Source organism: Durio zibethinus, chromosome 20 (genome assembly GCF_047325235.1).
Source record: "Durio zibethinus cultivar Kanyao isolate XHJ-2024 chromosome 20, ASM4732523v1, whole genome shotgun sequence".
NCBI classification, from domain to species: Eukaryota; Viridiplantae; Streptophyta; class Magnoliopsida; order Malvales; family Malvaceae; genus Durio; species Durio zibethinus.
The window spans coordinates 5,597,345-5,624,847 of NC_143181.1; the positions used below are offsets into that span (position 1 = coordinate 5,597,345).

Genomic DNA, 27,503 nt, shown 5'->3' on the forward strand with positions numbered 1-27,503 from the left:
TTATTAATATAATATACTATTTATTAATATAATGTATTCTTAATATAATAAATTATATGAATAATATATTAATTATTAACATATTATTCATATAATTTTTTATATTAATATAATATTTATTCATATAATATATTATATTATTAATATAATATATTATATTAATAATATAATACATTATTCATCGATATAATATTATTTTACAATAAATTTAATAATATTTAATAAATAATATTTATTAATATAATTAATAAATAATATATTATTTTATTAATATAATAATTATAACGATACTGTAACAGTTTAATTATAATTTTTTGCTAACAATACTCATGTAATAATGTGTCAAATTATTTTTAAAAATTGAAAATATCATTTTTTTTTTTTAATAAATATCAAAACTTTTTAAAATTTTGTTTTTGATTTTCAAAAATAAAAAATAAAACAACCTATCAAATATGTTTCTATTTTTTATTTTTACAATTTTTGAAAACGAAAACAAAAATAAATAACCCCTAAATGAATTATTTTAGATAAATTTATAATTTTTTTATACTCACATTGACTAATGCTATCTAAATATAAATATAATTATATTTTTGCTATATATATTCAAAAGTTACATGAAACATATACCTAACATTAAATCAAATATTTTGATGCAATATTTTAAAATATCGATGCAATATAGATATAAATTATTAAATCAGATGTAGATATTTAGAATATTTTACGCATAAAAATGACACCAAAAATATTTGTTCTCGCATTATCTTTTTGCAACATGTGAATTTTAGTTCTACCATATAACATTTAAATACCTTTGGAACATAATATCTCCCCATCTCACCCATTTGCAAAAACTTATTTATAAGTATTGCACAATTTTTTAATCATCAAAAGTAACCTAAGTGAAGGTTAAAAAAATGTTGCATTCCAAGTATAATGTTGAGTTGGACATGTACATATGCTTAGAATGATTAATTATTGGATTTTGAAAGATACTCATGCATGCTATAACTCATTTATAATCTATAATAAATAAGTAGGAATAATGTTTAAAACATTTTATTTTAATTGACTACAAATGATATATTTCTTGTTAATAATTTAAATTAATAATTAAATTAATCTTTTAAATGTAAAAGAGTCATAATTATGTTTAATTATTTTCATAAGAGAATGATTTACTCTTAACATAATAACAATTCATATATATAATAATTAATTGTTTTGAGTTTTGTCAAACTTTACTTTTTTAATACAAAATTCTATTAATATATATTTTATTAATTTCAACTTTTTTATATAATATAAATTATTCATTGCAAATAAATATTTACATGCCAGCATGCAAGTGATAATAAATTATTAGTAATTATAAAATGTGATTATCACATTGATATTACACTTAGATATTAATTTTTTTTTTTAATTTAGAAGTAGATTTTGATGATACAACAAATGATATTCTATGATATATAATTACTATTTTTATATAAGATTATTTATTCAACAAAAGCAAATTTATTTTTTAAAATTTTAAGTACAAAAAGATTGTAATTAATTATTACATTTATATATATAAATAAATAAATAAAATAATTAAAACATTATTAAATAAATTCACACCAACCACTACAATCAAATTTATTTATTTAAAAAACTCACACTTAAAAAAAAAAAAAAATCGGACAAACCGTACAGCAAAAAGAAGCGCGCTTCGAAAACTGCGTTCGCGCCATCACACTCTCATAAAAAATCACGGTTGAGTAAGCCCTCTTCTAAGCTTCTTCTTTCATCAGCCGTAGCAAACGGCGGAAATCGAACTGAAAATTGAAACTCGGTGACAATGGCGGAGGTAATTTCGTTGATGGACGTCGACGAAGACGACAATCACCAGAAACAAAACCACTCTCAGAAGTTAAGCAAAGGCAAAAGCGTCGTCACAGCCACCGATTCCAAAGCTACTCCCTGGGTCGAAAAGTACCGCCCTCAGTCCCTTGCGGACGTCGCCGCTCACCGCGACATCGTCGACACCAGTAATTCTTTCCTCTCCCCAGCTTCCCTTCTAGGGTTTTTAAAATATATTTCCCCTAATTTTCTTTTATTTTTACCAGTTTCACTGTAATTTAAAGGGGTAAAAAGAAAGGAAATAGAGGAACAAAAATAATTCGAGATTTCAACTTTTCGTATTTCTTTTTCATTTTCATTGTTAATTTTATAGGTTAATAAAAGCAGTCTGCATATTTACTAAATTTAAGGAAATTGAATGATATTTTCCTCAATATCTTATAACAAATTATTTACTTAGTACTTCTTTTTTTTGTTGTAAATTAGTTGATAGGCTAACGAGCGAGAACAGATTGCCGCATCTTCTGTTGTATGGTCCTCCCGGAACAGGCAAAACATCCACCATTCTGGCCGTGGCACGAAAGCTTTACGGAGCACAGTATCATAATATGATTCTGGAGTTGAATGCTTCCGATGATAGAGGAATTGATGTTGTTAGGCAACAGATTCAAGATTTTGCTAGCACTCAAAGCTTCTCATTTGGGTAAATTCCTTTTGTTTTGCGCAATTAATTAACTCCGTTATTGCTAAAATAATGCCTTAGTGTGACAACCACCATCAGCTGTTATGAATTTGGCACTGCATAAATTTCTTGTAGTTGTTGTTTCAATCCAGCTGTTGTCTTGTATTGCTGCTGAACACTCTTTCGGGCGTTTACAACTACTTTTTCATAGTTGTCCCTTTTTAATATAGAACTTAGAGTGATTTGAATGTGTTCCAAAGAGAGGAGGATGCGTGTGTGTTTATTCATTTTGTGTTTTGGGTTTTGGTATAGTGTTTTATGGTCATTTATGAGCTTATGACTCTGTGTGTATGTTATCAGAACCTTATCATCTTTGAGCTTGAATCAATGCTTTATAAAGGTAATTTATTGATGATTAATGTGGAGGTTTTTGCAGGGCGAAGTCGTCAGTAAAGTTGATTTTACTTGATGAAGCAGATGCTATGACAAAGGATGCACAATTTGCCCTGCGTAGAGGTATATATTGTCCTTGACCAACTATATCTCATTGGCAAATTATTACCTTTTTTATGCCTATATTTTCAATGATTCTCTGCAGTTATTGAGAAATACACAAAGAATACTAGGTTTGCACTGATCTGCAATCATGTGAACAAGATCATTCCAGCACTACAGTCCAGATGTACTCGGTTTCGATTTGCACCTCTTGATCCTATTCATGTCACTGAACGACTTAAACATGTTATAGAGGCTGAAGGGCAAGTATTCTGTTTCCTTTTATCATTCATTTATGTTGTGCCCAACTTTGGGTTGACTGGGGCGTTTTTAATTTAAGTGCTCTTCTAGGTGGTTAGAGGGTGGGTGGGACTGAATTTCATAGTGCTGATAATCAGCTAAAAAATCTATAATTTATAAACTTACTAGAATAAAGTTAAATCTTGCACGTAATTTCTAGCTATAATTCATTTTTTGTCAATGCTAGAACTCTTTTAAAATTGTCTTCTTATAATACTATACTCTCAATTTTTGGCTTGTTAAGGTTTGACTGCTTACTTTGACTTAATTCAGAGACATCAGAAAATTTTGACTTGCCTGGATGATTTTTATCTTATTTTGTTCAGGGTTGCAGATGAGCTGCAGGAGTTTGGCTCAGCTTGGCTTGAGCCTTTTTCCTAAATAAGCCCGGTTTGAGCATGCATCAATTCCCATTTAATAAATAAATCCAACAATAACCTTATAAAGGCTCACTCTGTTGATTTTTCAGGCTCTAAATAGATTTTTTCTTTTTAGTTTCAAACTGCTCTAGTTGTAAAGCTTTTGATTGTTTTTTTGGTTCCAAACCGAGCTAGAACTGGCTAAAATAAAAACAAGCCTATATGAACAACCATAAGATTTGCTAACTTGCCACTAGTTAAGTTGGAGCTTGCATTTTTCAGGGTTGGCTCTAGCTTGCATGATTATGTAACCATTGTAGGTTGAAAGTTTTACAGCCTAGCTTGGCTTAAATGATTTGCAACTTTGTATTAAGATTGTGAAAAAGTGAAAAATTAATGCCTTATCATTTGTCATGTGGCTTTACCTTTTGTTCTTTGGACAACTTTTTGTTTTGAAAAAATTTGTTCTCTGGACTATATTATTGAATCTTACACCAGAATGCTGTAAATGTTTTTGCCTCATTGGAACAGGCTTGATGTATCTGACAGCGGCTTAGCGGCACTTGTACGGCTTAGCAATGGTGACATGAGAAAGGCTTTAAACATTTTGCAGGTTTTTTAGATCCCCTACTCATATATTGCTTTTGCAGACATTGGTGTGTATAATAATAGTATTTGTTAGAGATGGAAGTCCAAAAAACAACAGGTTGGTATTGATCTGTTCTTTTGTTCATTGCAGAGTTGTGCTACATGATTATATGATCTTTCATTGTTCTTTGGAAGGGTGTTGTAGCCCTGTCTAAATTAATACTTGATATGTGAGTTATGTGATTGTGTTTGGAGGTGATGTCAACTCTTTTTCTTTTTTGGAAATGATATCAACACTATTTTTTATGAATAGAATGTACTTTTTTCTATTTTTGTTGGGGGGAACAGGGATTTAAACCCAGCTCTTTGAGCAAGGGGATACATACACTTATCATTGAACTAAATACTTGCATGAATAAGGCATACTCTATTATCCTTGTTGAGGGATATTTGGGAGAGTAAGATGCCTATTCCTTCTGGAGTTGTTAGTGTTATTCATGAATGTGCAAGAGTGTCGTTATTAAGAATTTTTTTAGCTGTAGGCAGTCAACACATTACTTCTGGAGTTCCTAGTGTTATTCATGAATGCGCAAGAGTGGCATTGTCAATAATTGTTTTTTTGCTCTATGCAGTCAACACACATGGCTTCTCGGCAGATTACAGAAGAAGCCGTGTATCTCTGTACCGGAAATCCATTACCTAAGGACATTGAGCAAATATCTTACTGGCTTCTGAATGAATCGTTTGCAGAGAGTTTCACACGTATTCATCCCAATTTCTCATTTATGCAATTACTACAATTTCAGTCTGGAGATTTACCTTTTATTATTTTGAAAACCATTTGTTTATTCTGTGATTAACTCTCTGCAGGAATATCTGAAATCAAGACAAGGAAAGGATTGGCCTTGATCGATATTGTAAGGGAGGTGACAATGTAAGTGCCATGTCTGTTTAACTTTTAATGGCCATTCTTGGAAATTTTATTGGTTGATAACCATGCACTACATTTTTTTAACAGGTTTGTTTTTAAGATTAAAATGCCCTCGGATGTTCGAGTTCAGCTAATTAATGACTTGGCTGACATAGAGTAAGTACTCAAAGACGCTGCTCTCTCGTACACACACACAACACATGAATAATTGATGGTTGATGCTTTTAGTGATACAATAAAACCAAGGTATTGAGATGTAAATATATGAATGTATAGTTGAAACCAGTTATACTTGTAAAACAAGAAAGAAAAAGAAATAGGAGGAAAAGTATGTTGAAGACTATTTGGCTACAATCAGCATTATATTTGTAGCATTTACTTAATATTATGAATTTCTTGATTTGGGCTTTGGATTAGACTTTAGAGTATGCTTGGCCAAATGAGATTTTTCTTTTTGAGCCATTAGGTCATTTCATTATTATTGTTAGCCACTGCATTTGAGATTTCCTGTTTCTCTTACTCTGGCTATTTGTTGGCTATTGTAAGCTTTTTTTTGGGCCAAGCCGTAGGATGTTTTAATTGGGCCCAGAATGTTGAAAGAACTTCTCTCATCATCAGAAATATAAATTAATATTTTAATTATTAGATAACAGAGTGAGGAACAATTGACTAATAGATGATATGCAACCCCTATAAAAGAATACCGATGGCTTTGTTTTGAATCATGAAAGAAATGACAGTTATATGTCCGACTGCATATTCATATTTGCAAACAAATGTAATTCACTAATTCACTCTATCATTGCTGATATTATAAATAGGGTGTAGATCGTGGAAGGTATCAGATAGTGGCTAATGGCATAAACTGGTATGGTTACCATTTGCAGGTATCGTTTGAGTTTTGGGTGCGATGATAAATTGCAGCTTGGATCACTCATTGCTACTTTCACACGAGCTAGATCTGCACTAGTTGCTGCGGCAAAGTAGCTGATTGTTAGGCTTGGGCTTGTTGCTTCTGCCTGTGGGATCGCAACAAGTTATTTTTGTCTGATTTTGGCCTGACAAGTACCAAGTGTTTGCTTATGTAATCTGTGAGTCGTGAACACCTAAAGAAAGTAATTTTGAGGCCCAAAAGATAGTTGTTAACAGTTAGAGCTAACCTCCTTGTATTTAATGTAGTGATTTTATTTTTGTTGGAACAGAGTACTGATTTTTTTTTTTTTATTTAAGTTTATTAGGATTTGAACTCTGATAATCAAAATTGAAAGTATAATATTTTACTAACAAATTACGCGGACTGAGAGTGCATCGGGCATGATTGGCTTACTAATTCTATATGTGGTCAAAGAATGGAGAAGAGGAAGGATATAATTTTTTATTAAGCAAATAAAGGATTAGACAGATACGAAGCTAAACAAAGGCAAAATATTCTTGTAAAAAGCAACAGATAGCACGGACTGAGATTTTGCAGCTGAAGCAAATGCTGATGAATTGGCGCCCAAAGAGTGGCGTGTAAGGGCTAACTATGAAGTATCTATACTCAGCCAGATGACACAAATATAAGCATAACATACACCATTTAACCGTTTTCAGCTTCTTGGCCTAGTGGCCAAGCAAGCCCTAAAAAGACACCAAAGCTGGATTCCACCCCAGCCTCTCCCCTTCCCCCTTGTTATAGGGCTCTGCCCTCCTTATCAAACCAAAAAAAAAAAAAAAAAACACCATTTAAACCATTTAACAAGGCAGCATTCGTGCCATAAAAAGCCCAATTTCGACACATTTTTGCAATGCCATTTTCCTTTAACATGATTTACTCGTTAGTCCTAAAAGACTGATCTGTACAAAAAACTTCTAAGCAGCTTTTACACTCACTACACAAGAAACCTCTCTGATTCTCTTTTCCATCTCAAAATAATAAACACTTTATACTTTACATTTTACGAATTTACTACAAAACTGGACCTTGGGTAGATATATATGTAATACTTACACAAGCAAAAATCCACCATGTACCTTAAAATATTAATACCATATATGTTTCCTGTAAATTTCTGCACCTGATATCATTGTGGTTGCTTGTAAAGAGATGATCTTGTAACCCTTTATATGCTACCATCGTTTGACATACTGTTGTACCAGATCATGTCAATTTCAAGTGTTCTGGAAGAGCCATCTCTGTTGCTATCATGATCCAGGCTGAACAAACCACCATATACTTCCTCGGTCACGATTTTGTCAATTTGAATAGTCACTCTTCCTAGACTTGTCTGAAAAAGCCAACATCTCGATCAGAAATCAGAAAGTAAAACCATTTGTGAGAGAGATATCAAATAAAACCATTAGCACTTTTGTCACCACAAAATGAAAACTGTTCATCTAAGGAACAAGTATCATTGCATTGAGGTTGCAACAACTGAACTATAAATTCAGCATAATATTGGAAATCTCATTACCTTCCCAAAAGTAATTTTGCTTTTGCAAATGATATGGAGTTTTTGTCCCTTTGGAGGCACATCAAAAGCCCATGTAAAGCCTTCTTTCCACTCAGGAGAAGTACTGTAGCTTATGACCTAATCATAGTTGAAAACCACTCCTGTTAAAGTATGGGCACTGATAGTAATAGAATAATATATAATCAGCAAGTGTACAATTATAAACCTTTTATTTTTCCATCACATAAGAAGTGTCTGATATAGCATCATGGTGTGGATTGGAACACTTTTTCTAAAAGAATGAAATTCTAGACTTGCTAATAAATTCTTCATCTGCATAAATGGTTTAGAAAATATTTTAATGAATAAATGAAATGCTAAGCACTTAGTTTCTCAATAAATTTATACCTGCAGAGTTCAATTTTTTTGAACAAAGAAAAACTAGAAAATCCCAACAAGGTGATGAAGTCATATGCTTACTATAATTGCCATATAAGGTGGCATATTCAGGAACCATCAAATAAAATAAGAAATGATAATATTCAAAACCTCTATTTTCTATACCCTGGCAAAATCGCAATAAATGCAAAATGCATCACCATAACTAAATTAGAAAAGAAAAAGGCTATGGAAAATTTTCAAGAATAAGGAACAAGCTACATTTCATATGACCATAGACCAATCTAAAGGTAGGATACATAGTTTATTTTCCAGTGACTTGAATAGAATTGTTACCTTGGTTTGCCGGGGAGGACCATTGCCTATTGTCAATTGGCAAAATGCATTTGTGGTTCCCATGGCTTGCTTTAGGTTGTTACCATGCTTGATGGTAACAGTCAAACATCCCGGTAAGCAGTGCAATAGGCTGTCTGCTCTCTCATGGAAACCTGGAGGACATGTTTTCATCAGCATTTGCAAAATAGGAATTGCTTCAGCTGCAATCATGGACTGAGATTTTGCAATTTCTATTGGCATGGTTGACCAAGAATGTTTTAACAAGCACAAGGTGTCCAATACAGATTCCTGGGCACCCTCACTAGCAGATTTTAGCGCTCCAACGAGATGGGGAATACACAGGGTAGCTGCTTCAGAAATATGGAGCTTAGGAAAGTTGGCAAATATCACATTTAATGTTCTCAAGACTTCTTCATTAATAGTTGCAGCAGACCACAATTCTCTCTCTAGGGCAGCAGCAAAACAAAGTGATTAAGCATTTCAATATTAAAATGCAATGTTGAGAACCAAAAGAGAGGAAGGGATAGGAACTTTTACAAAGAGAAAAGTAAAAACTTAAGCTAGATATTGCTTGTAGGCCAGAAGTTCTTGAATTGTAAAATGATAGTCGTGTATCATGCAGACAAAAACTTCTGACAGAAATGAATTGAGCTGAGTTTCAAGCAAAATGTAGAATGCTCCTCCTTTTCCTTTCTCTTACCAACATTAAATTTTCAAATAACAAACAAAAGATGTAATGATGCATCTTGACAGTTTGAACTGAAACCAACAAGTTATAAAAGCAAAAAACTGTTGTAATGCTATATCACCTGTCAAAGATCTAATGAGCTCATTTGATACATATTCTTGAAGAGTGTGATTAGAAAATAAGAATTTGATCAGCAGTGCTGCTTGCTAGCAACTTCTGCATTAGGAGAAAGTAAAAGTTCCTGAATTACTAATATGCCACTTGCTTCAGCAACAGCTCGCCCATTAGTTCTACTCTGCATGACAAAGTTCTGCAATGCACAAATTGCAACCATTTTCATGTCATCTGTTGGCTGATCCTCAAGCAAGCTTACGAGTGCACGACATTCAGAAACAGAATCACTGGCTCTAGCATGTCCTTCATGCTGAGAGAGATCTCCAAGAGCTAAAGTTGCAAGGAGCCTGCCAGACTCTGATCTTGTCTGTGGGTCAAAAAGATACCGCGCTAAGGGTGCAATGGCATACTTAGAAACCTTCATCTCTAGTACCCTTACATTGTTAAATAAAGCTTCAAGCATCTTCCAGATGCTTCTTCACACTGGTGAGATCTTACTAGATCCAACAATGCATCCATAGCTCCAGCTTCAGTCATCTGTTCAACACTTGAAGGATCACTCCTTTCATGGACAATTAAGGCATTAAGAGCCACACTAATGGTGCTCTCTAGTGTGGAGTGCAACATTTTGACCAGAACTATTAAAGGGACTTTAAAATAGTACTCAGCATTGAAACACATAACATTGGAGAGAACCAAAGCAGCAGATTCCCAAAGCACATGTGGAGGTTGAGGATCATCTTGAATAATAACCTTTAAAAGCTCAAAAATATCTCCAGCATCAGCAACTGCCTTCGGCCAACTTTCAGAGATCTTTTCCAAAGTTTTAATTGCTGTTTGCTGCAGATTCAATATTCCAATTCCTGCAAGCTGCACCAGTGGCACAACTGCACTTTTTGTTGTGATGTCTTGCTGAAAATGTTCCTGTGCAAGAAGATGAGTCGATAATTCTGTTCCAAGCTCCTCGATAGCTTGAGATGGTGATTCCAGAAATGAAATCAGAGGTTCAATGACTTGACTGGGAGTCAATTTCAGAGCTGCAAGGCTTTCTGGCTTCTCCAAGATATTTACAAGTGCTTGCAACGCAAATGTGCTGTCCCCACAAACTGAAATCTGGACGAAGTAAAGCAATGAAAAGAGGCTCTACTATTTTTGCAGCATCTGAATTTCTAGCAATAGCATTACTATTTGTCAAAATGCGGAACAACTCTGCAATGGAGGAGCACAATGAACTGGACGCCAGAGGCAGCCCCTCAAGACAATTATCAATAACTCCAGCTTTGACCATTTCCAATTTGTGTGGTGTGCGGTCTTTCCCCAACTTTATGAGTGTACATATGCTGGCCCCAATAAGCTGATGGTTTCTCCCAGAAATTAAGCCAATGAGGAGATCCACAATGTCATATGCTGCTGCTAGCTCCACCTGTTGCTCATCATCTAACAATCTCTCCAAAGCACAGACTCCAGACTCCACAGCTGTACCAGCATGCATAAGAGAAATAAGGGGTTGTATGCATTCGGAAGCTATAGGATTTGCTCTAAATTTAGTAGTTCCAAAGAGAACAAAGCAAAGTTGTACAGCATTTTTTTTCAATTCTAAGGATGAAGCAGAAGATAAGATTTTGTATAGAAACTCAAGTGGGTTTCCTTCAACATCAGTCATTATAGCTGCTTTTGAAGTATTTCCTGAAGTTAATTTGATCAAGGCAACAAGAGCAATCTCTTGCTCACTCTCTGATGCAGCACAAAGCATGTCAACCAGTGGTTGTACAGCCTGCCTAGCTAATTCAGAATCTCTTAACATTTTCAGCATCAAAAATTTGATGGAGAGCCCTTGCAGCACTGAATCTAGCATTTTTTGAACTAAGGCGCAGAACAGCTATAAGTTGATTCAAGGAGCTAAGTGAAGCTTCATATCAAATAAGATCCTGAATGCCAAATAATATTCTGAGTAATTCACATATATCAGCCTCTGTTGAGTCTTGAGGGCTCAAAGACAGATACTCTGTTAAAGCATCAAGAGCTCCAGCTTCACTCATGATTAATTTGTTAGTATCACTTCCATCTGCAATGCGCGTTAAGAGTTGAACAGCAATTGGAGGAGCTCCAGGCCTATCTGGTATTGGTCTCAAGAGATCAACTAAAAGAGGAGTAGATTTCCGAGCAGTAGAGCCAATTCTTACATCTTCAATTTCAAAAAGATGGTCTAGAACAACATGACAAGGATTCTGCAACAAAGAAAATTCTTCAGACAAAGTAACTAAATTGGGCATATCTGATTCCATGTAGCCAATCAATGTTATCAACCAGAAACAGCACCTGAATTTGCAATGACAAGATTTATTCCCTTGCTTCCACTACAAACTAGACTAGCCATTGCCTGAGCAGCAAAATATCTGTCAACAACTTCTTCAGATCTCAGCAGAAGAGCAAGTGAAGTATCATACGCATGGTTGCAGGAGACAAAACAATGTTTGCATCTTGGAACAAAATAGCCAGAAGCAGGGCGCTAATCCTTATACCTTCTGTATCCTCAAATTCTGCCTGCAAATAAATGCAGTTCACTACCAAAATCTTCAGCAAGGAATCTTATGTAACAACATGCATGATCGTATATCAAATCAACAAAAACAGAATTAAGCAGTGGTTCCAAGATTTAGGAAATTTATATTATATTTATCTATTCAAAACACATGTTCCCACTTTTACTCCAGAATTATGTCAACATTAGTTCTTCCTCTCCTTTCCTCATTCTCTGCTATTAATGTCCAGAAGATACATGTCAGTTTAGTTTAGTTATATGCATCTACAGTCGTGGCATATTTCACCAGCAAAAATATACCTAATCCTTGTATATAAGATAGATAAGGCAACACTTGGATAAGCTCCTCCGAAAGAAATCTATACTGCATAAAACAATATTAGAGTGCAAGCAAAAATCTATTTAAAGTTAGTGCAAGTATTTAAGCTTGCAGATACTTGGTTCACTCTAAGAGTAGTTATATGCCAGTATAACATTAAGGAGCATTACCTGAAAATTGAAAAGGAAAACCAACCTAGAGTTAACATATCTCAAAGTTCCCTCCAGTTATTGAATAAATAATGTCAAAATTATCAAAGACCCATAGCTAAAGTTATGTTAGAGAGCCTGTAAGTTTATCCTGAAAGTCCTTTTCCGAAATGAATCATGAAAATAGCTCCAGAAGTTATAATAGTGTTCATCCTATAGCAAAGCATGTAAGAGAGCAAAAGAAGAGGTTGTTCAACATCGACTACAGAGAGGTGGATTCTGCTTTATAAAAATAAATATATATATATATATATATATATATATATATATATATATATAGAGAGAGAGAGAGAGAGAGAGAGAGAGAGATACCTGAGGATTGGAAGCATAACTTGAAATCTTGGCAGAGAGAATGTCAAGTCCACCAGCTTCCATTATGCCAATTCTGTTTTTTGAAATACAGGAAGACAGTATTGACAATAACCACAAAGCAACAGTTCCACCCAATATAGTAGCAGGATCAGGGACATCAAATTGCTTGCCTTCCTCGAATGCAGTTCTTTCAATAAAATCTCTTGGGGCTCTGACCTCAATTTCTAAAGAGGTACATCTTGAATTCTTCTTTGCCATATCCACTAGAGCTTCTATTAGAGGTTTTAAATACCCAGACTGATCAAGTAAATCCATTGCTTGCTGTTTGTGTTCTTTAGCAGTACATGTAAGAAGTGCAGCCCCTCCAACTCTGACTTCCAAACTGGCAGAATTCATAGTTCTACGGGCTAGTGAACCAATAGATCTTGATCTTCCAATCAACAAATCACTGAGAACAACTGGTTGTTCCCCACAAAGCCTAGACAAAATTTCTATGGATGTATCTTGCAGTGGAGGAGGCCCTTCAGCAAGGCATCGCACAAGGGGCTCTAAACTTGATGGAGCCTCAGCAAGTGCAGATCATGGTGGATAAAGTTTCTGTGGTGTCCATATCCAATGCATTAAAGGAATCAACAAGTGCAAGAACAGCAAAACGACGCTGAGAATTTCCTATGAGCACATCACCAACTGGAAAATGGTTGAGTAATTGATGAAGAGCCCTTGATGCATTCTTCTTACCTTCTGAAGTTCCATCTCCCAGCACTCTTATCAAAGCCGAAACCACATCTTTAGATAGTGCTTCTGCAGCAATATGAAAATCAGAGAGAAGATTGGCTAAGGCAGCAACAGCAGTTTCAGCAGCACCAATGAGAGAAGTTTTTGCTAATTTAATTAGAGGCTTGACATCTGCAGCTGCTGCAATGTGAGCCATCCTATTAGCAGATTTGGACTTCGTTGGGCAAGACAGAGCACCCAATGCTTGAGCTGATTGTGTTGCAACAACTTGAGTCTTGCTAGTCAAAAGCTACATGCAAGTATGCACTATTTCATCAGTTGCAAGACTATCGCATATATCTTGTCTTGTGCTAAATATATCGGCTAGGACAGAAGCTGCATACTCGAGTTTCTTCATTTGAGGAGTTGAGAACCTGGACAAGAGATTTCAGTCCTTTGTTAGCTGCAGATCCCTCATGCACAGGGTCCTCATGTGGTGCCATTGTGAGTACATGACCCAAAACTCTAATTATATGGGCCTTTGAGCTTGGAGTATCTCCCAGCAGCAAAGCTAATAACCAATTAATAGTGGCAGAATCAGCTGTTCGGACAAGCTTTGTCAGAGCCTTAGCTGATGCTTCTTGCCCTTTTGGTCCACCACTTCTTAAAAGCCATAAGAATGCTGGTACTGCACCTGCACTTTCAACACATGCACGAATGTCTTCACTGTGACAGCATAAATTCCATAGAATATGAGCTGCATCCTCCCTTGCCTTCTGAGATCCCATCTCCAGTAACTGCACCAATGGAGGAATCCCACCAGCGGCAGTAATGGCCCACTTGCAGTCATCAACCTGATCAGTCAAAATGGCCAGCAGCTGTACTGCATACTCTTGGTGCTGTTCACTGGATAAGCCCAACAATGATATGAGTAACTGAATACTTTCTCGATTGCCACTAGCTTTCCAAACGCCAACTTTGTCACAGCATAAGCTGGTTAAAGAAAGTATTAGATGCTCCTGGACATTGGCAGCAGCCATTGTTATGAGTCCAATAAGCACCCTTTTTGCTTCTGCATGATTGAGCCACCCTGAGAGGTAGGTGTTACCATACAAGCTTGCCATGGCCTCAAGGACATGATCTTGGACAAGCTTATTATCACGAGGCTTAAGTAACATAACTAATACATCCTCTATCTGTGCTACATCAAAGGGTTCCTCATCAAGACTAGAAATCTGCTCAAACACCATTAGAGCATAAGCAAGTGCTCCTACTATGTCAGCAACTGGTGCAGCTAAGCGAGAGGATTGTGATAGTTCTCCAAGATACAGTATCAAATCAGACATCCCTCCACAAATATTTGCTAAAGCATGTGTTGCATGGTCCTGCAGAGCCTTGGCATGCTCTCCTTTCATGCACTCTTTAGAAGGAGCAACAACAGCCCCAATGAGAATACGAACACCATTTGCATCTATAACTGCCTTTTTTGCTGCACTTGACATTGAAGAAAGAGCTTCCAAAGAATCTGCAGCACTTGAACTGACAGAAGTATCATTATTCTGACCTACAAGCCAGAGCAAGGCTTTGACAGCTCCAGAATGTATAACTTTTGGGATGCTATCACTGAATGCCAACATCAATCGAGCCAAGAGGGAAGTTGCATTGGATTGAGCAGCAGCATTATCAGAAGAGAGAAGACCCACAATGATATCTACTCCTCCAGCCTTTAGTGTTGCTCTCCTATAGCCATCCTTCTCATCACAAAGGTTCCTCAAAGCGCCGGTAACAAAGCCTTCTACCACTTTGTCCTGCTTGTTTGTTGGACTGAGTTGTTCCCATAAAGTTGGCATTACACCTTCTGCAACAAATATTTTCATACCAACATGATCATCTGAAAGACCACCAGAGGAAACTTCAAATATTGCCTCTGCTGCTGCTTTCCTGGCCTCAGTTGATTCAGACTTCAAAAGTGAGAGTAATGGCGGAATGCATCCACCTAGAAGCACCTTCAGCCGTAAGTCCTCGTCTTTGCATAATGCAGTCAGATTTGCAGCAACATTGAGTTTTGCTAAAGGGGTGCCACTCCTGAGAATGGATATAAACAATGGCATTGCTTGGCCATGAGAACCAATAAGTGTTCTTGCCTCCTTTCTTGCTCTGGCAATACCCAATACATGGGCTGTGATAAGTTCTTTCTCACTTGGGGAAGACATGTTGGCATGCAGCTGCTCAATAAAACGAGCAACTGTAGCCACTGTACCATTAGGATCACCCACTCCAGTGGTTCCATTTGATTCCCTGGATATAAACAGCCAATTCATTTGTACACAATTAGCATTAACAGAATCAGAACAAACAATAAATCTCAAACCGCTGAGAGATTCATCAGAATAAATGAAAAAAGCATCTGATCATTCTGTTAATTAAGACTATAGAGATAATTTCTGCAATTTGCTTGTTAAATTCACTTCTTTGTTTACATTAATATTCTAGTAAACTCACCACCCATATTAACTCACCTAGGCTTAGAAGAAGATGACGGCCCACAATCTTGCGGTTCAGGGGAGGGAGACTTTGACATTACCAACAAAAGCCACTTTGGCTCCTCGGCCTCCTGCAAAATCAGGCAAACAAATATTCAACTAAATGAACACTGGAGCGGTGGATGAAAGCCAGAAAGATCTCATATATAGAACACAAAATGTTCATTCCAACTTATATCTCCTATATTTCTCTTTTCAGTAAGCTCATTCTATTGCGGTATAGAAAATGTTCAATTTCACTACTCCACTCCAAAACCCTATGATTACAATATCAATAAGTAGGAGAAAATGGGAAATGTTTCCTTTTACTGAAAAAAAGGACAATTTCAGGCAATTCCCAATTTCCCAGATATGAACTTAACAGCTGAGACATAAGTACATAACCAAATATAATCCAATTCCATATCTTCTGAAAGAAGTAACATAAAGCTGAAGTGGCTGTCAAAATTGTACCTTAAAACACAAAAAAGAAAAAAAAAAGTTCACCTTTGCTGAAAGTGCAAATGCCGAGGAACTCGCTCACTTTATTACTAACCCCAAACCCACCGTCTTCTCAGTCCAAGAAGCAGCATCACCTCCTCAACTCTTCACCATTCAACCCAATTTTGCCCCAAAATAACTAAAACCCAGAAAATGTAGCAATGCTACAAGGGTAACTCACACTTCAAAGTTCAAAAGAAAGTAAAAGCTTTTTCCTTTTTTGTGTGAAATCAAAATAAAAAACCCAAATTCCAAAAATTAAAAATGAGTGAAAACAAAAGTATCAGATCTTGAATATAAACAAATGGAGAATTAAAGAAGATGAATAAGAGTATTATTATTACTTGATGGAAATGCGATGAGAAAAAGAAAATTGGGAAAGAGTACGGAGATCAGATAACAATGAGAATTTAACAGAATCTACGCCAAAGGAAAACAAGTGTCCTTTTCTTATCTGTAGGAAATTCAATATAAGAAATGTAAACACGCAGAAACAGAGGCATCAGAAAGAGTTCAGAGAATGAGAAAGTGCAAAAATGCACAAAAGGAAAGACAGAGAAAGTCCTGGTCTTTTCGTTTCTTTTTCTTTTTATTTCAAGTACAAAAAATTTTATTGCACCTTTAATTTTGATTAAAATAATAAAAAACTTTTCAAATTATTTTATTTTTTAAATAAATTTTTATATTTTTATTGTAATTAAATAAATTTTTATCTAAATAAATTTTTATTTCATATAAAAAATTAATTTATGTTAAAATTTTATTTAAGTATAAATTAAAATATAAAATTTTATTTAAATGTAATTAAAATATAAAAATTTATATGATAAAATTTAAAGATTCTTCTTTATTTTAATCTCTATTTTGTTATTATTTGTTCAGTTTTTTTTTTTTTTTTTGTGATTTTGTTGTTATTTGCAGGTTTTCCTTTCTTAACTGCCATTCTGTCCGGTATGTCAGAAGCAAGCGAGAAAATAACTGTCATTTTCTGTTAAAAAAAAATAAATTCACTTGACAAAAATAATAAGACGCGGTAAATGATAGTGTAAATGTTGATTTAAAATCCACCACCAAAGTAAAACTATCGAATTTTTTCAAACAAAAAAAATATATATTAATTTGTTTTAAATTTCTATTTTTACAAGCTTAAGCTTCATGATTTAAAAATTCTAAACATAATAGTAATAGGATTGGTAATTGGTCTCAACTTTATAGTTGAGGCTAATATATAATAATGGATTTAAGTCACATTGTTAACTATAAGCTTTGGGATTAAAATTACTAGTCATCATATGTGATTCGATTATTTTAAAGAATGAATCAAAATTTAAGAATATTGAGAAAAAAAAATTATACATATTAAATATAAAAAATTTATTTTTAAGAAAAATTAATGAATTATTTAATTTAAACCTTAAATTTATTTATAATTTGATTTAAATCGAATTTATTCGAGTAATTAAAAATCCTAAAAAAATTATAGGTTTTATTTGATTCAAATTACAAAATTATTAACCCTCTAATCCTAAGCTTTTTCTTTTAAATGTCACACTCTTAATGTTCTTAAAAAAAATATCATAGATATGATTGATTTCGCAATAATAAAATACAACAAAACAAAAACAATTTTTGCAATTTGCATGTGTGTCATCTAAATTTATATTATTGGTTTAAATAATTAATATATAAAACATCATAACTGAGCAGGTTGAAATCAAAATCTGTGATGTTTTTTGAACAATGTCTTTGACATGTTTGATGACCATTGTCTGTATATATTATAGTATTTATTATCAGACATCTTATCAATGTCCCAATATTAAAATATGGGATATTTGTGGATCTAAACTTTAAATGTCAAATTTCAAATCAGTCCTCACTATTTTGTTTTGACCACAACAATTAATATATTTAACAATTTCATCACTATCTAGGGTTAGAATCACCAAGATGCATGCCAAAAACATAAAGGCAGATATATTAAATTTCAGTTGCCTCACAACTTGAGGGTAATTTTCTTGATCTTGATAGGATAAATTATATTTAACAAATAATTAAAAGATGACAATCAATTTATGATATGAAAAATATAAAATTTACGATTGATTATCACAATTTATCATTTTTTAATTAGATTAAAAAAAAAAACCCTAGACTTGAATAAAGATGAATTAGAAGTACTCGATCTGAATTGTTACCCCTTTTTTTGATGATAAAAGGGGTCATGATATTGAACTGTTTGGATCAAAATAATATTGGAAAGGTTGCAGCAGTTTGATCTGGATCAACCTTGTTCTTTTTTTTTTTGGTAAGGAGCATAGCATGTGCATTGCGAGAGTGACTGGCATCTTTTATTTTCCTCAAAACTATGAAAAAAAAATTTATAGTTAAAGAAATGCATGATTTCTTTACATTAATAAACCTTCATTTCCATTCTCAACTACTTGAGTCAAAATTTAAGTAACTCCACTCAGCTGCTTTTATATGTTTGAATCAATGGGTGACTTTATCAATACCAGTTCAGTTGGATGAAAAATAAGACAAAAATCTCTACATTTGTTAGGTTATATTGTATAATACTAAGATGGTGAAAGGGGTTTTGAGGTTTTGAGAAACTCAACAAGGGTTAATTTTAATAGAGAGGGATTTTCCCGTGAGAGCCGTGAGGGTTTCCCTCCATTATGAGCCATGGCTCCTTTTAAGAGTCTATAAGCCCGTAAATGTTCGGCTCAATGAAGGTCGATGGAGAATGGAGAGTAATGCTTCAGTTAGAGCCCCAAGAATTTTTACCAATAAAATTAAAAATTAGCAAATCATCAAACTCTATTTTCCTACATATGTTTTATTGGTTCTAGAATTTGACAGACCTATGTGGGTGAAAATAAAACGTTTTGGACAAAAAAAAAACATAAAGGAAAACATGGGTAGTTTTATTAAGTGAAAAAAAATCTATATACTTATATTTTATTTTATTTTTTGTAATTATTTTTAATTGAATTGGTGCCACTTATGAAATCAAACTCAATAGGAGGTTGTATAGTACCATAGATAACTAATTGAAAAAAATGGCACAAAAATTTGGAGATGTAATCTATGCAATCATATTTAGAAGGTTTCAATCACAATAAATAGTTCAACTTGCTGTATTGCAAGATTAATGCCCCAATCTTACATAATTTCATTAATTATGTTGGTGCAAGTTGCACGAAAATACTTTTATGAGTATCATTTTTAAATGAAAATTACTACTTTTTTTTTATTACTTTTGTCTAAAAAATTTATACTCTTTGATATGACGTATAAGTATTGATTTGGTTGCGATATCTCATCTATGAATTGAATGATTTATTTATAAATTGGTAAATCACATCTTTGAAGTTATCTAATAATTATATTTCATATTAAAAAGTACGCAAATTTAGGATAAAATTTATAGGAAATTAATCGGAAAATTTTGAAATTCTATATTTTGTTGAAAATGACTATTGCCTAAAAAAATGATTGAAATTGGTTAGACGTTTGGAATGATCAAATTTACTATTTTAGTTTCCTTACGATTGCCTAATATATTATTTTAATTTTAAGGTTTAGGGTTTTGGAATATTATTATTAAAAAAATAATTTGGAAAATGAAAATGAAACTAATTATGCCTACTAGAATTTAATTCCTTAATTTACATTATAAAACTAATTAATTCATATTCTCCTGAAATAATTTTTTTTGTTGGGTCTATAGAGGGGAATAAAATTTGTTTAAATTTCTTCAAAGAATAACTCCCTTCCACGTTTTCTACTTTGTGAACTCTTTCACGCATGGTTTAATATTATGTGGGGTCATTATTTAGAGGTGTCAAATGAATAGGATAGCCTATGCATTGATATGATTTAGCATGATGTAATTCATTTTTGGCATAATCTAGTCTTAAGTAATTGAGTTGGATCAAGTATGATATATATATATATATATATATGTATGCTGCGTTAGATTAAAGAATTTTAGTTCCATGGATTAACATGACACGATCAATTAAGGGCCAATGCTAATATGACATAGCACATAAGCTCAAGTGGCATATTAACCAATACAACAAGACACACAAACTTAAATAAATTTTATTCATATTTTTAATTTAGTGATGAAATTATATTTGCTTTTGATATAATTTATTGATAATTTATTAAAAATAAAATTATATTGAATAAATCTATTTATGAAATATTAAAATATTGTTAGATGAATTTATAATTGTTTTCATTTTTTATACAAAAATTTATGATATCTCACTTTTTATAAAAGAAAGCTTTTCATGAAAACTACACTACAAGTAAATTAAAACTTATAAAAAAATTTATTAAAGTAAAAATGTTGCTACTTGATGTATTAGTAGTTAAAATAGTTAATTTATCTTTGACAGGACCAAAATGAGAGTAATATTATCGAAACATGCATATTACGTAAAGATTAATTAGATGAAGAAGTCTGAGAATAAGAGAAAGCACATTATATAAGTGAATTATCAAGAATGAGAAATAAAATAAAAGGTTTGTGTCTTATAATATCTTTTTTTGTATATTTTGAAATATTAAGATTGTAAATTTCAATATTTTTATTTAGTGAATTTTATTATCCTTTATCATGGATCTAAGCATTTTATCTATCAACATAAATTATGTGTCAACTTGTGTAAATTATGTGTTTTTTTATTTAATTTTGTTTTTATTTATCTTACATGTTATTTTTAATAATAGATTATTTTTTAAAAAAATAATAAATATTTTGAAAAAACTATTAATGAAACGTGTTTGGCACGGCTCGACATGAAAAATAATGTGGTGCGTGGTTTGACACGACATAGGAGTTACGGATCATATGCTATTTTGGACCATACCTTTAACTTTTACAGGCCGTATCGACATATTAACACCTAAGCTAATATTTAAATGAGATGTGCCGGCACCTCATTGCTTATTTGATACCTCTATTAAATGACATTATCTACCAAAAAGAACACTAGTTATTTATTTATTTCTTAAAATAACAAAAAAAAAACTTATAATAAACTTAATCTCTTGTCCTCTTGCCTTGAGTTCCTTAACCTAATGATTAAAAATCTTTTAAAAAGATGTAAAGATTCTAATTTTAAATCAAGAGTCATTCCCTTTTTATTATTGGCTATTCCCATCCATGTAGGAAAAAGGACTTAATCTCTTGCAAATAAGTCCACAGCTTAAATATTTTGTAATCTTGGTTATAAATTAAAATTTTCCTTCAAAATTAAGTTTGTATTTAAAAAAATACTTTTAAGGTAATTCATTTTTAATATATTATCATTATAATTTTTAATTTTACAAATTTATATATTCATTTTTTAATAATTTAATATTGTACACTATTAACAATATGGATGAAATAATTTTTCATATAAAAAATTTTAGATAAATAACATATAAAAAACAAAATACAAAAAATTTTAAAATAAAAAAAGCATGTATAAATGGTTCATTTTGTTGGAAATAATAACTCAAATTCTATAAAAAATTTATTTGAGATTGATAAGATATTACTTGAATGATAAGAAAATTTGCAAAAAAAATTCTAAGAAAGAAAAAATTATTGATAGACGAATTTGTATGCTTATAAATAGATGAAGTTTTCATAAAGTTAGATATAAAAAAAATATAAAAGAATTGTAAGATTTTATAGGATAGACTATTGCATATGTGTACATGGTTACTTATTTATTTGAGTTGAGAATATTGTATAGGACAAGAAGAGATTGACAAGAAGAGATTGAAATTGTTTATGCGTATTAATTGTGAATGCTTGATTTGAATTTGTTTATAATTTTTTACAACTAAATTTTTTTTTTTCATTTATGAATGTAGGTCGGTTGGGTTTAAGTACATTAAATTACTGTCTTTTGCATAATTGATTGATCGTTTGATTTTATTTCTTTTAACTTAAATAGCTTTTGAATTGAGGTTTTTGGCTTAATACATTTGGTGATTAATAAACTAACAAATTATCTTATATACGAAACTAAGAGAAAGGCTACTTTGAGGGGCGCTTTTTTATCCAACTAAAAAGGTAGTAGTAGAAGAAAAAAAATTTTACATCCAATTATTACTATGTTTTTCATTGGTCAACAACCAAAAAAAGTTCTCATTTAGTTCTTCACTACTCCTACAGAAGTTTGACAGAGTAACATTCACTTGCTATACGTAAATAACATTTTTTTTATACTTCTATTGCATATTTTTTAAAAGTATTCTCAATTTTATTAAAAATAATATAAGAAATTATTGTAAGTGAATTTATTTGAAGTATTTTATAAATGATGGTATGTTAGAATTTCCTTTTCTTTGTTGGTAATTCCACTATTATTAGTGAACAATAATAAAAAAATTCATTTCTATTTATTTCATATTCACAAAAATATAAAATGTAATACACATAGATATAATAAATCGTGCTTAGAGTGCTTTAACGGTAGTCTTTAAATTTTTGTTTTCACCGTAGTATGGGAAAAGAAGCCATGAACCTATTGAAGATATGTTATCTCAGTGACAAGGCTCTGAAGGATCTTTGAAAGAAAAAGAGAACACATTTTTTTCAACTACAAAATACAAGAATTTTGCGGTAAGCTCAAAAGTAAAAGGACCCTCCCAAAACTTTTTTGGGTTTTTTGTTTTTTGATTAAGTACACCCTCCCAAACACGTGATTACAGATTCAACTTCCACATGCCTATGCTAAACTCTAATGTTATACAATGCATCAAATCCAACTTCCACCGTCCGATCACCATCCACCAACCCCATTGAAAAAATCCAACGGCCTCCCTAACCGCAACCCCCTTCTATATATCAATTTCCCTTTTTTTCTTTTTTAAATTTGTTATTATCTACGCGTGCGGGCACCGGAACACTCATGGACTTTCAGTCTCGTGTTACCCAGCGATACACCAAAACGCAGTTTACCATATCAATTCCAACAAGCACTTTTTTAATTTTATTATCTATAAAACGTCTTCTGCAGGTACATGAGCACATCCTGGAGCGGCGACAGCTGATCATTACTCTGGAACTGTGAAGCAAACCCGGTGTCCATAGTGGCATCCATGTAATTATAAGGGAAATCAAGGGTATTGTTGTTGGTATTTCCCCAGTCCATCCATTTGGGCTCGCTTTGTACCTCGCAAGTGAACTCCGGAGACACCACGTGCTCCGAAGAGCTCGAGTCCGTGTGAAGCCTCGGGACCGACTCCGACGTGTCGAAAAACACGAAATCGTTAACCGTCCCCGTCGGTGCCTGAGGCAACCCAAACTTGTCCGTGCCAAGTGTTTCAATATCCGGCTTCTTGTCCTCAATCTCCCTCATGCTAGCTTTTTTCGCAACGCTTCCTTCCGGTGGTTGTTTCTCGATGACACCTTTCTTATTGTAAATCCGGCACAACACCCAATCATCCAACTGCAAAAAAAAGAGCACCGTTTTGATTAATTAACTACTAATTAATGATTTCCCGTGGGAATTCGATGAATTTATGATTTTGTCATCCTTTTTCGCAACAAGAAGAATATTTTTCTTATTGGGAAAGAAAAAATTGTTTGGCCGTGAGATAAAACTAAAAATCTGTTTTGAATGTCGTGTGGGAGTCACGGAATGCATGTATGGCGGAAAACTATTTGATGGACCACACTGTCTAGGACCCATGTTTGCATCATGTGGGTCCCTATGATTCGGTGAAACTGCACTGAATCGGAAATCTCGGTGCATCTCCACCACACGATTGAAATGATCTTTCTTGAATCTAAGGTTGGTTAACGGAGGCAGATAAAACCGTCCTTAGCATAGTCACACTATTCATGAACCGAGCCTTTTTTATGGCCGCCAAAGAAAGACTGGCGGGACAAAATCCAGCTGGCAACTTTCCCAGTATGACAAGGTCAAAAAGGTCATTTCGGCCTCCACGTCCCAGACCAATCGCTTATCATGTATGTAAATCTCCAGTTTACCACTAAAATTCTAACCAGTGACGAGGAGAAGTGTTTGTACCCTTAAGCTGTTCTTCTTGCGAGCCGACCGGTCGACGCCAGCTAACCGATACTCGTGCATAATCCAATTAGTTTTCTCTCCTTTAGGAGCTTTCCCGGCGTAAAACACAAGAGCCTTCTTAATCCCGACCGGTTTCGGTTGCCCAATCGGCTTATCAGCTCCGGTTGCCTTCCAGTATCCTTCCCCAGCTGCCCGGTTCGGCCTTGAACCGTTGGGATATTTCCTGTCTCTCGGAGAAAAGAAATACCACTCTTTCTCTCCGTACAAGGCCAAATCTGTAAGTTCACAGTAAAAACACAAAACAAATGAATTCACATTAAAAAATGAAAGGTTTTACGGAGATTAAAGAAAGAAAAAATAAAGAAAGAAAGTTTACCAGGAAGTTCCCAAGGATCGTATTTGTAAAGGTCGATTTCGGCGATAATAGGGACGGCTATCTGCTGCGACGCACATTTAGGGCAGAGATACTGCATCACGAGCTCCTCATCCGTTGGATGGAACCGAAAGCCGGGTGGTAACTGTAACTCTGCCTGTGTCATTTTTGACGTTTTTAACCTTTAGGTATTTCTTTCACCGTCACTGCTCTTTTTTTTTCTTTGCTCTTCTATGTGGTGACGGCGCTTGAAACTGGAAAACAAAGGGAGAGCGAGGAATTTATAGAAGAAGGGAATGGGACACGTGGCGGAGAGACGGTTGGAGATTCTAGAATCAACTGGGTGATAAGGTTTTCGTGGGCTTTTTTACAAACAGGGAGGTGCTTTAGGCGATGAGAGCGTGAAAGGACACGTGGAGGACATGGAAGTGAAATGCGTGCGTGTCGAAAGCCCTCATCCGGTGCTTTTGTCACTGCTTACGCCATTTGTTTTGGACGGAAGTGCTGCACCCAATGTCACCACACAAACAAGAATCCCAAACGGTCCTCGGGATTCGCATTGGGTCGGCGTGCTTTTTCTCCATTTATTTTCAAAAACAATTTTATATTCAACAATAATTTTTTATTACTTTTTCTGATTTGCTTTTATTAAAATTTGAGCTGACAGTTTAACCGTGGATCTTGGGGGTTACAAGTCAGCTCCCTTGTGCGGTCATCACCATTAGCTTAGTGTGACTCTGGCGGCATACTCCACAAAGTAGGCTGTGTTTTCAAACTTTAAAGTTGAAAGTGATCAACGGAAATACTATAATTAAATTAAAAATATCAATTATAGAATTGCATTAGATTTTTAATGTGAAAAAAATTTTTAAAAAAAGCAATTTGAAATTTTTTACATATATGGTATTTGTTATGTTTAATGATAACATATATTAATATATATGTTGACTTAATAGATGTAATTTCCGGTAAAAATTGAATTTTAATTTTTGTCTAAATTATAAGTTTCTGTTAAATTAAGTTTATATATTTACATCAAGTACAATTATTTAGCAATAAAAATATTGTTCCATGCATGATATTTGAAAAAAAATAGAATTTTTAAATTAAAATATGTACATCTCAACATTAAACTAAATAATTGATATATCTATCACTATTTTTTTTAAAAATCAAAATTATCTTTTTTGATAAAAAAAAAAAAACTCTAGCGTTTTATCACTCAATTGTTATTAGATCCTTAGATTAAAATACCAAAATTTTCTTAATACAAAAAAATTGTGAAAATAAAGAAAATGATTATTATAAATAATAAATTTTGAATTTTAAATTTAATTTTTTTGAATGATAACTTTTAGTGACAACATATAGAAATATAAGTGTAAGGTATCCATACATACTGAAAAATTTTGAAAAATAAAAAAAAATTGAAAATATATTTTTTGTCACTAAATGTTTTTCATAAACATATTTTTCTTAATTATTTAGCTAATCCATTTATTGTCAACCACATGCAGTACCTAATAGACACCTTCTTTTATAATCAGACACTTTTAAAAATATCTTAGATTTTTTACTATCAATTTTTAAAAAATAGTTCAACAAAGGTAACAAATTTTTTAATCATAAAAGAAAAGAAAATAGGAAAAGCAAAATGACAGGTGCGCGTAAGCTGTGGGCACGTACACAGGGGACTGACTGACCTCCCCAAGAGAAAGCGGAGACAAGGGACAGACCTAATTTTCAAAATTATACAACATCATTTCAAACCTTGACGTGTCAACGATATACCTGGATGAGGATAAAACGAAGTTGCTTGGCATGTATCGAAACCAACTTTTTCTATTTTCTCAGTTCTTCCACTGCCTTCGGAAAAAAAAAAAAAACTAAAATAATGATTTTTTTTTTAATTTTATCATTTGTATTGAAATAAAATTTTGTATTTTTATTGTATTTAAATAAAATTTATATTTATATTTATATTTAAATAAAATTTTAATATTTAATTTTTGAAATAATTAATTAAAATAAATTAATATTTTATTTAAAATAAAAATTTATTTAAATGTAAATAAAAAATATTTTTAAATACAATAAAAATATCAAAATTTTAATGATAAAATTAAATTTTTTAAAATATTTTTAGCCCAAAAAAAGGTATTATGCTACACTATCAATAATTTTTTTCAAAAAATAATGAATTATTTTTTATCAATTGATATATTATTAGAATTGATATTTAAAAATTATAAATTTTAAAAAAATTTAAACACATATTGTTTTTTAATTAAATAAGTAATTAGGTAAAAAAATTTTAAAATAAATTAAAAATTTTAAAAATAATTTCTCCAAAAATATAAATAAATTACTTGCAACAGCGGAGATAACAGATCTCCGACGTGGCAGAATAACCTTTACTGTCGGTGGCAGTTACTGAGTTACAAGACAACCCAATGTCTGTGTCACAGTAAAAAAATACAAATACATCACGATGGGCCAATGCAGTGATGGCACGCAATGGTTGTCAGCACCGTCTCGTCCTTGTCTTGGGACCCGATGTCTAACTTTCCAATAGGTAAATAATCGCTTTCCACGTCAGCCGTCACGTAAAGGTGCCTTGACTTTGTAGTTGGACACATCGCTAGGAGAAAACTCTCTCTCAAATGTCTGGACTCTGGAATATTTTTTGTCATGTGATGTGGCAAGTTTCTATTGGTGGATCATTAAATAACAGTCCATTTAATAAAAAGTAGGATAAATGGGACTACCAACCACACCAAGC

General features: G+C 33.0%; 2 protein-coding genes and 1 pseudogene across 3 annotated transcripts; 1 reads left to right on the plus strand and 2 right to left on the minus strand.

The window, feature by feature from the left end:
• The first annotated feature begins 1,679 nt into the window (after nucleotides 1-1,679).
• On the plus strand, nucleotides 1,680-6,407 carry LOC111314985 (replication factor C subunit 3-like). The gene is made up of 9 exons (XM_022916597.2): nucleotides 1,680-2,039; nucleotides 2,338-2,554; nucleotides 2,970-3,049; nucleotides 3,132-3,291; nucleotides 4,219-4,300; nucleotides 4,908-5,037; nucleotides 5,146-5,209; nucleotides 5,294-5,362; nucleotides 6,094-6,407. The coding sequence occupies exons 1-9, from the start codon at nucleotides 1,850-1,852 to the stop codon at nucleotides 6,191-6,193; spliced, it is 1,092 nt and encodes a 363-aa protein (XP_022772332.2). The 5' UTR covers nucleotides 1,680-1,849; the 3' UTR covers nucleotides 6,194-6,407.
• A 534-nt stretch (nucleotides 6,408-6,941) lies between these two features.
• Nucleotides 6,942-16,865, minus strand: LOC111315655 (protein CELLULOSE SYNTHASE INTERACTIVE 3-like; annotated as a pseudogene). Its single transcript, XR_016330747.1, has 7 exons — nucleotides 16,301-16,865; nucleotides 15,791-15,885; nucleotides 12,558-15,569; nucleotides 9,186-11,719; nucleotides 8,374-8,831; nucleotides 7,660-7,776; nucleotides 6,942-7,473 (listed from the first exon to the last, which is right to left on the minus strand). The product of XR_016330747.1 is annotated as a protein CELLULOSE SYNTHASE INTERACTIVE 3-like (transcript).
• Nucleotides 16,866-22,879: 6,014 nt separating this feature from the next.
• Nucleotides 22,880-24,977, minus strand: LOC111315654 (NAC domain-containing protein 2-like). The gene is made up of 3 exons (XM_022917550.2): nucleotides 24,725-24,977; nucleotides 24,349-24,623; nucleotides 22,880-23,763 (listed from the first exon to the last, which is right to left on the minus strand). Exons 1-3 carry the CDS (start codon nucleotides 24,885-24,887, stop codon nucleotides 23,308-23,310), a joined length of 894 nt encoding a protein of 297 aa, XP_022773285.2. The 5' UTR covers nucleotides 24,888-24,977; the 3' UTR covers nucleotides 22,880-23,307.
• Between the last annotated feature and the right edge of the window lie 2,526 nt (nucleotides 24,978-27,503).

Coding starts and splice junctions, on each gene's coding strand:
- LOC111314985 (XM_022916597.2), top strand. CDS start 1,850: ATGGCGGAGGTAATTTCGTTGATGGACGTCGACGAAGACGACAATCAC. Junction 2,555..2,969: donor ACTCAAAGCTTCTCATTTGG/GTAAATTCCTTT, acceptor AGGTTTTTGCAG/GGCGAAGTCGTCAGTAAAGT. Junction 3,292..4,218: donor CATGTTATAGAGGCTGAAGG/GCAAGTATTCTG, acceptor TCATTGGAACAG/GCTTGATGTATCTGACAGCG.
- LOC111315654 (XM_022917550.2), bottom strand. CDS start 24,887: ATGACACAGGCAGAGTTACAGTTACCACCCGGCTTTCGGTTCCATCCA. Junction 24,624..24,724: donor CGATCCTTGGGAACTTCCTG/GTAAACTTTCTT, acceptor GTGAACTTACAG/ATTTGGCCTTGTACGGAGAG. Junction 23,764..24,348: donor GCAAGAAGAACAGCTTAAGG/GTACAAACACTT, acceptor TTTTTTTTGCAG/TTGGATGATTGGGTGTTGTG.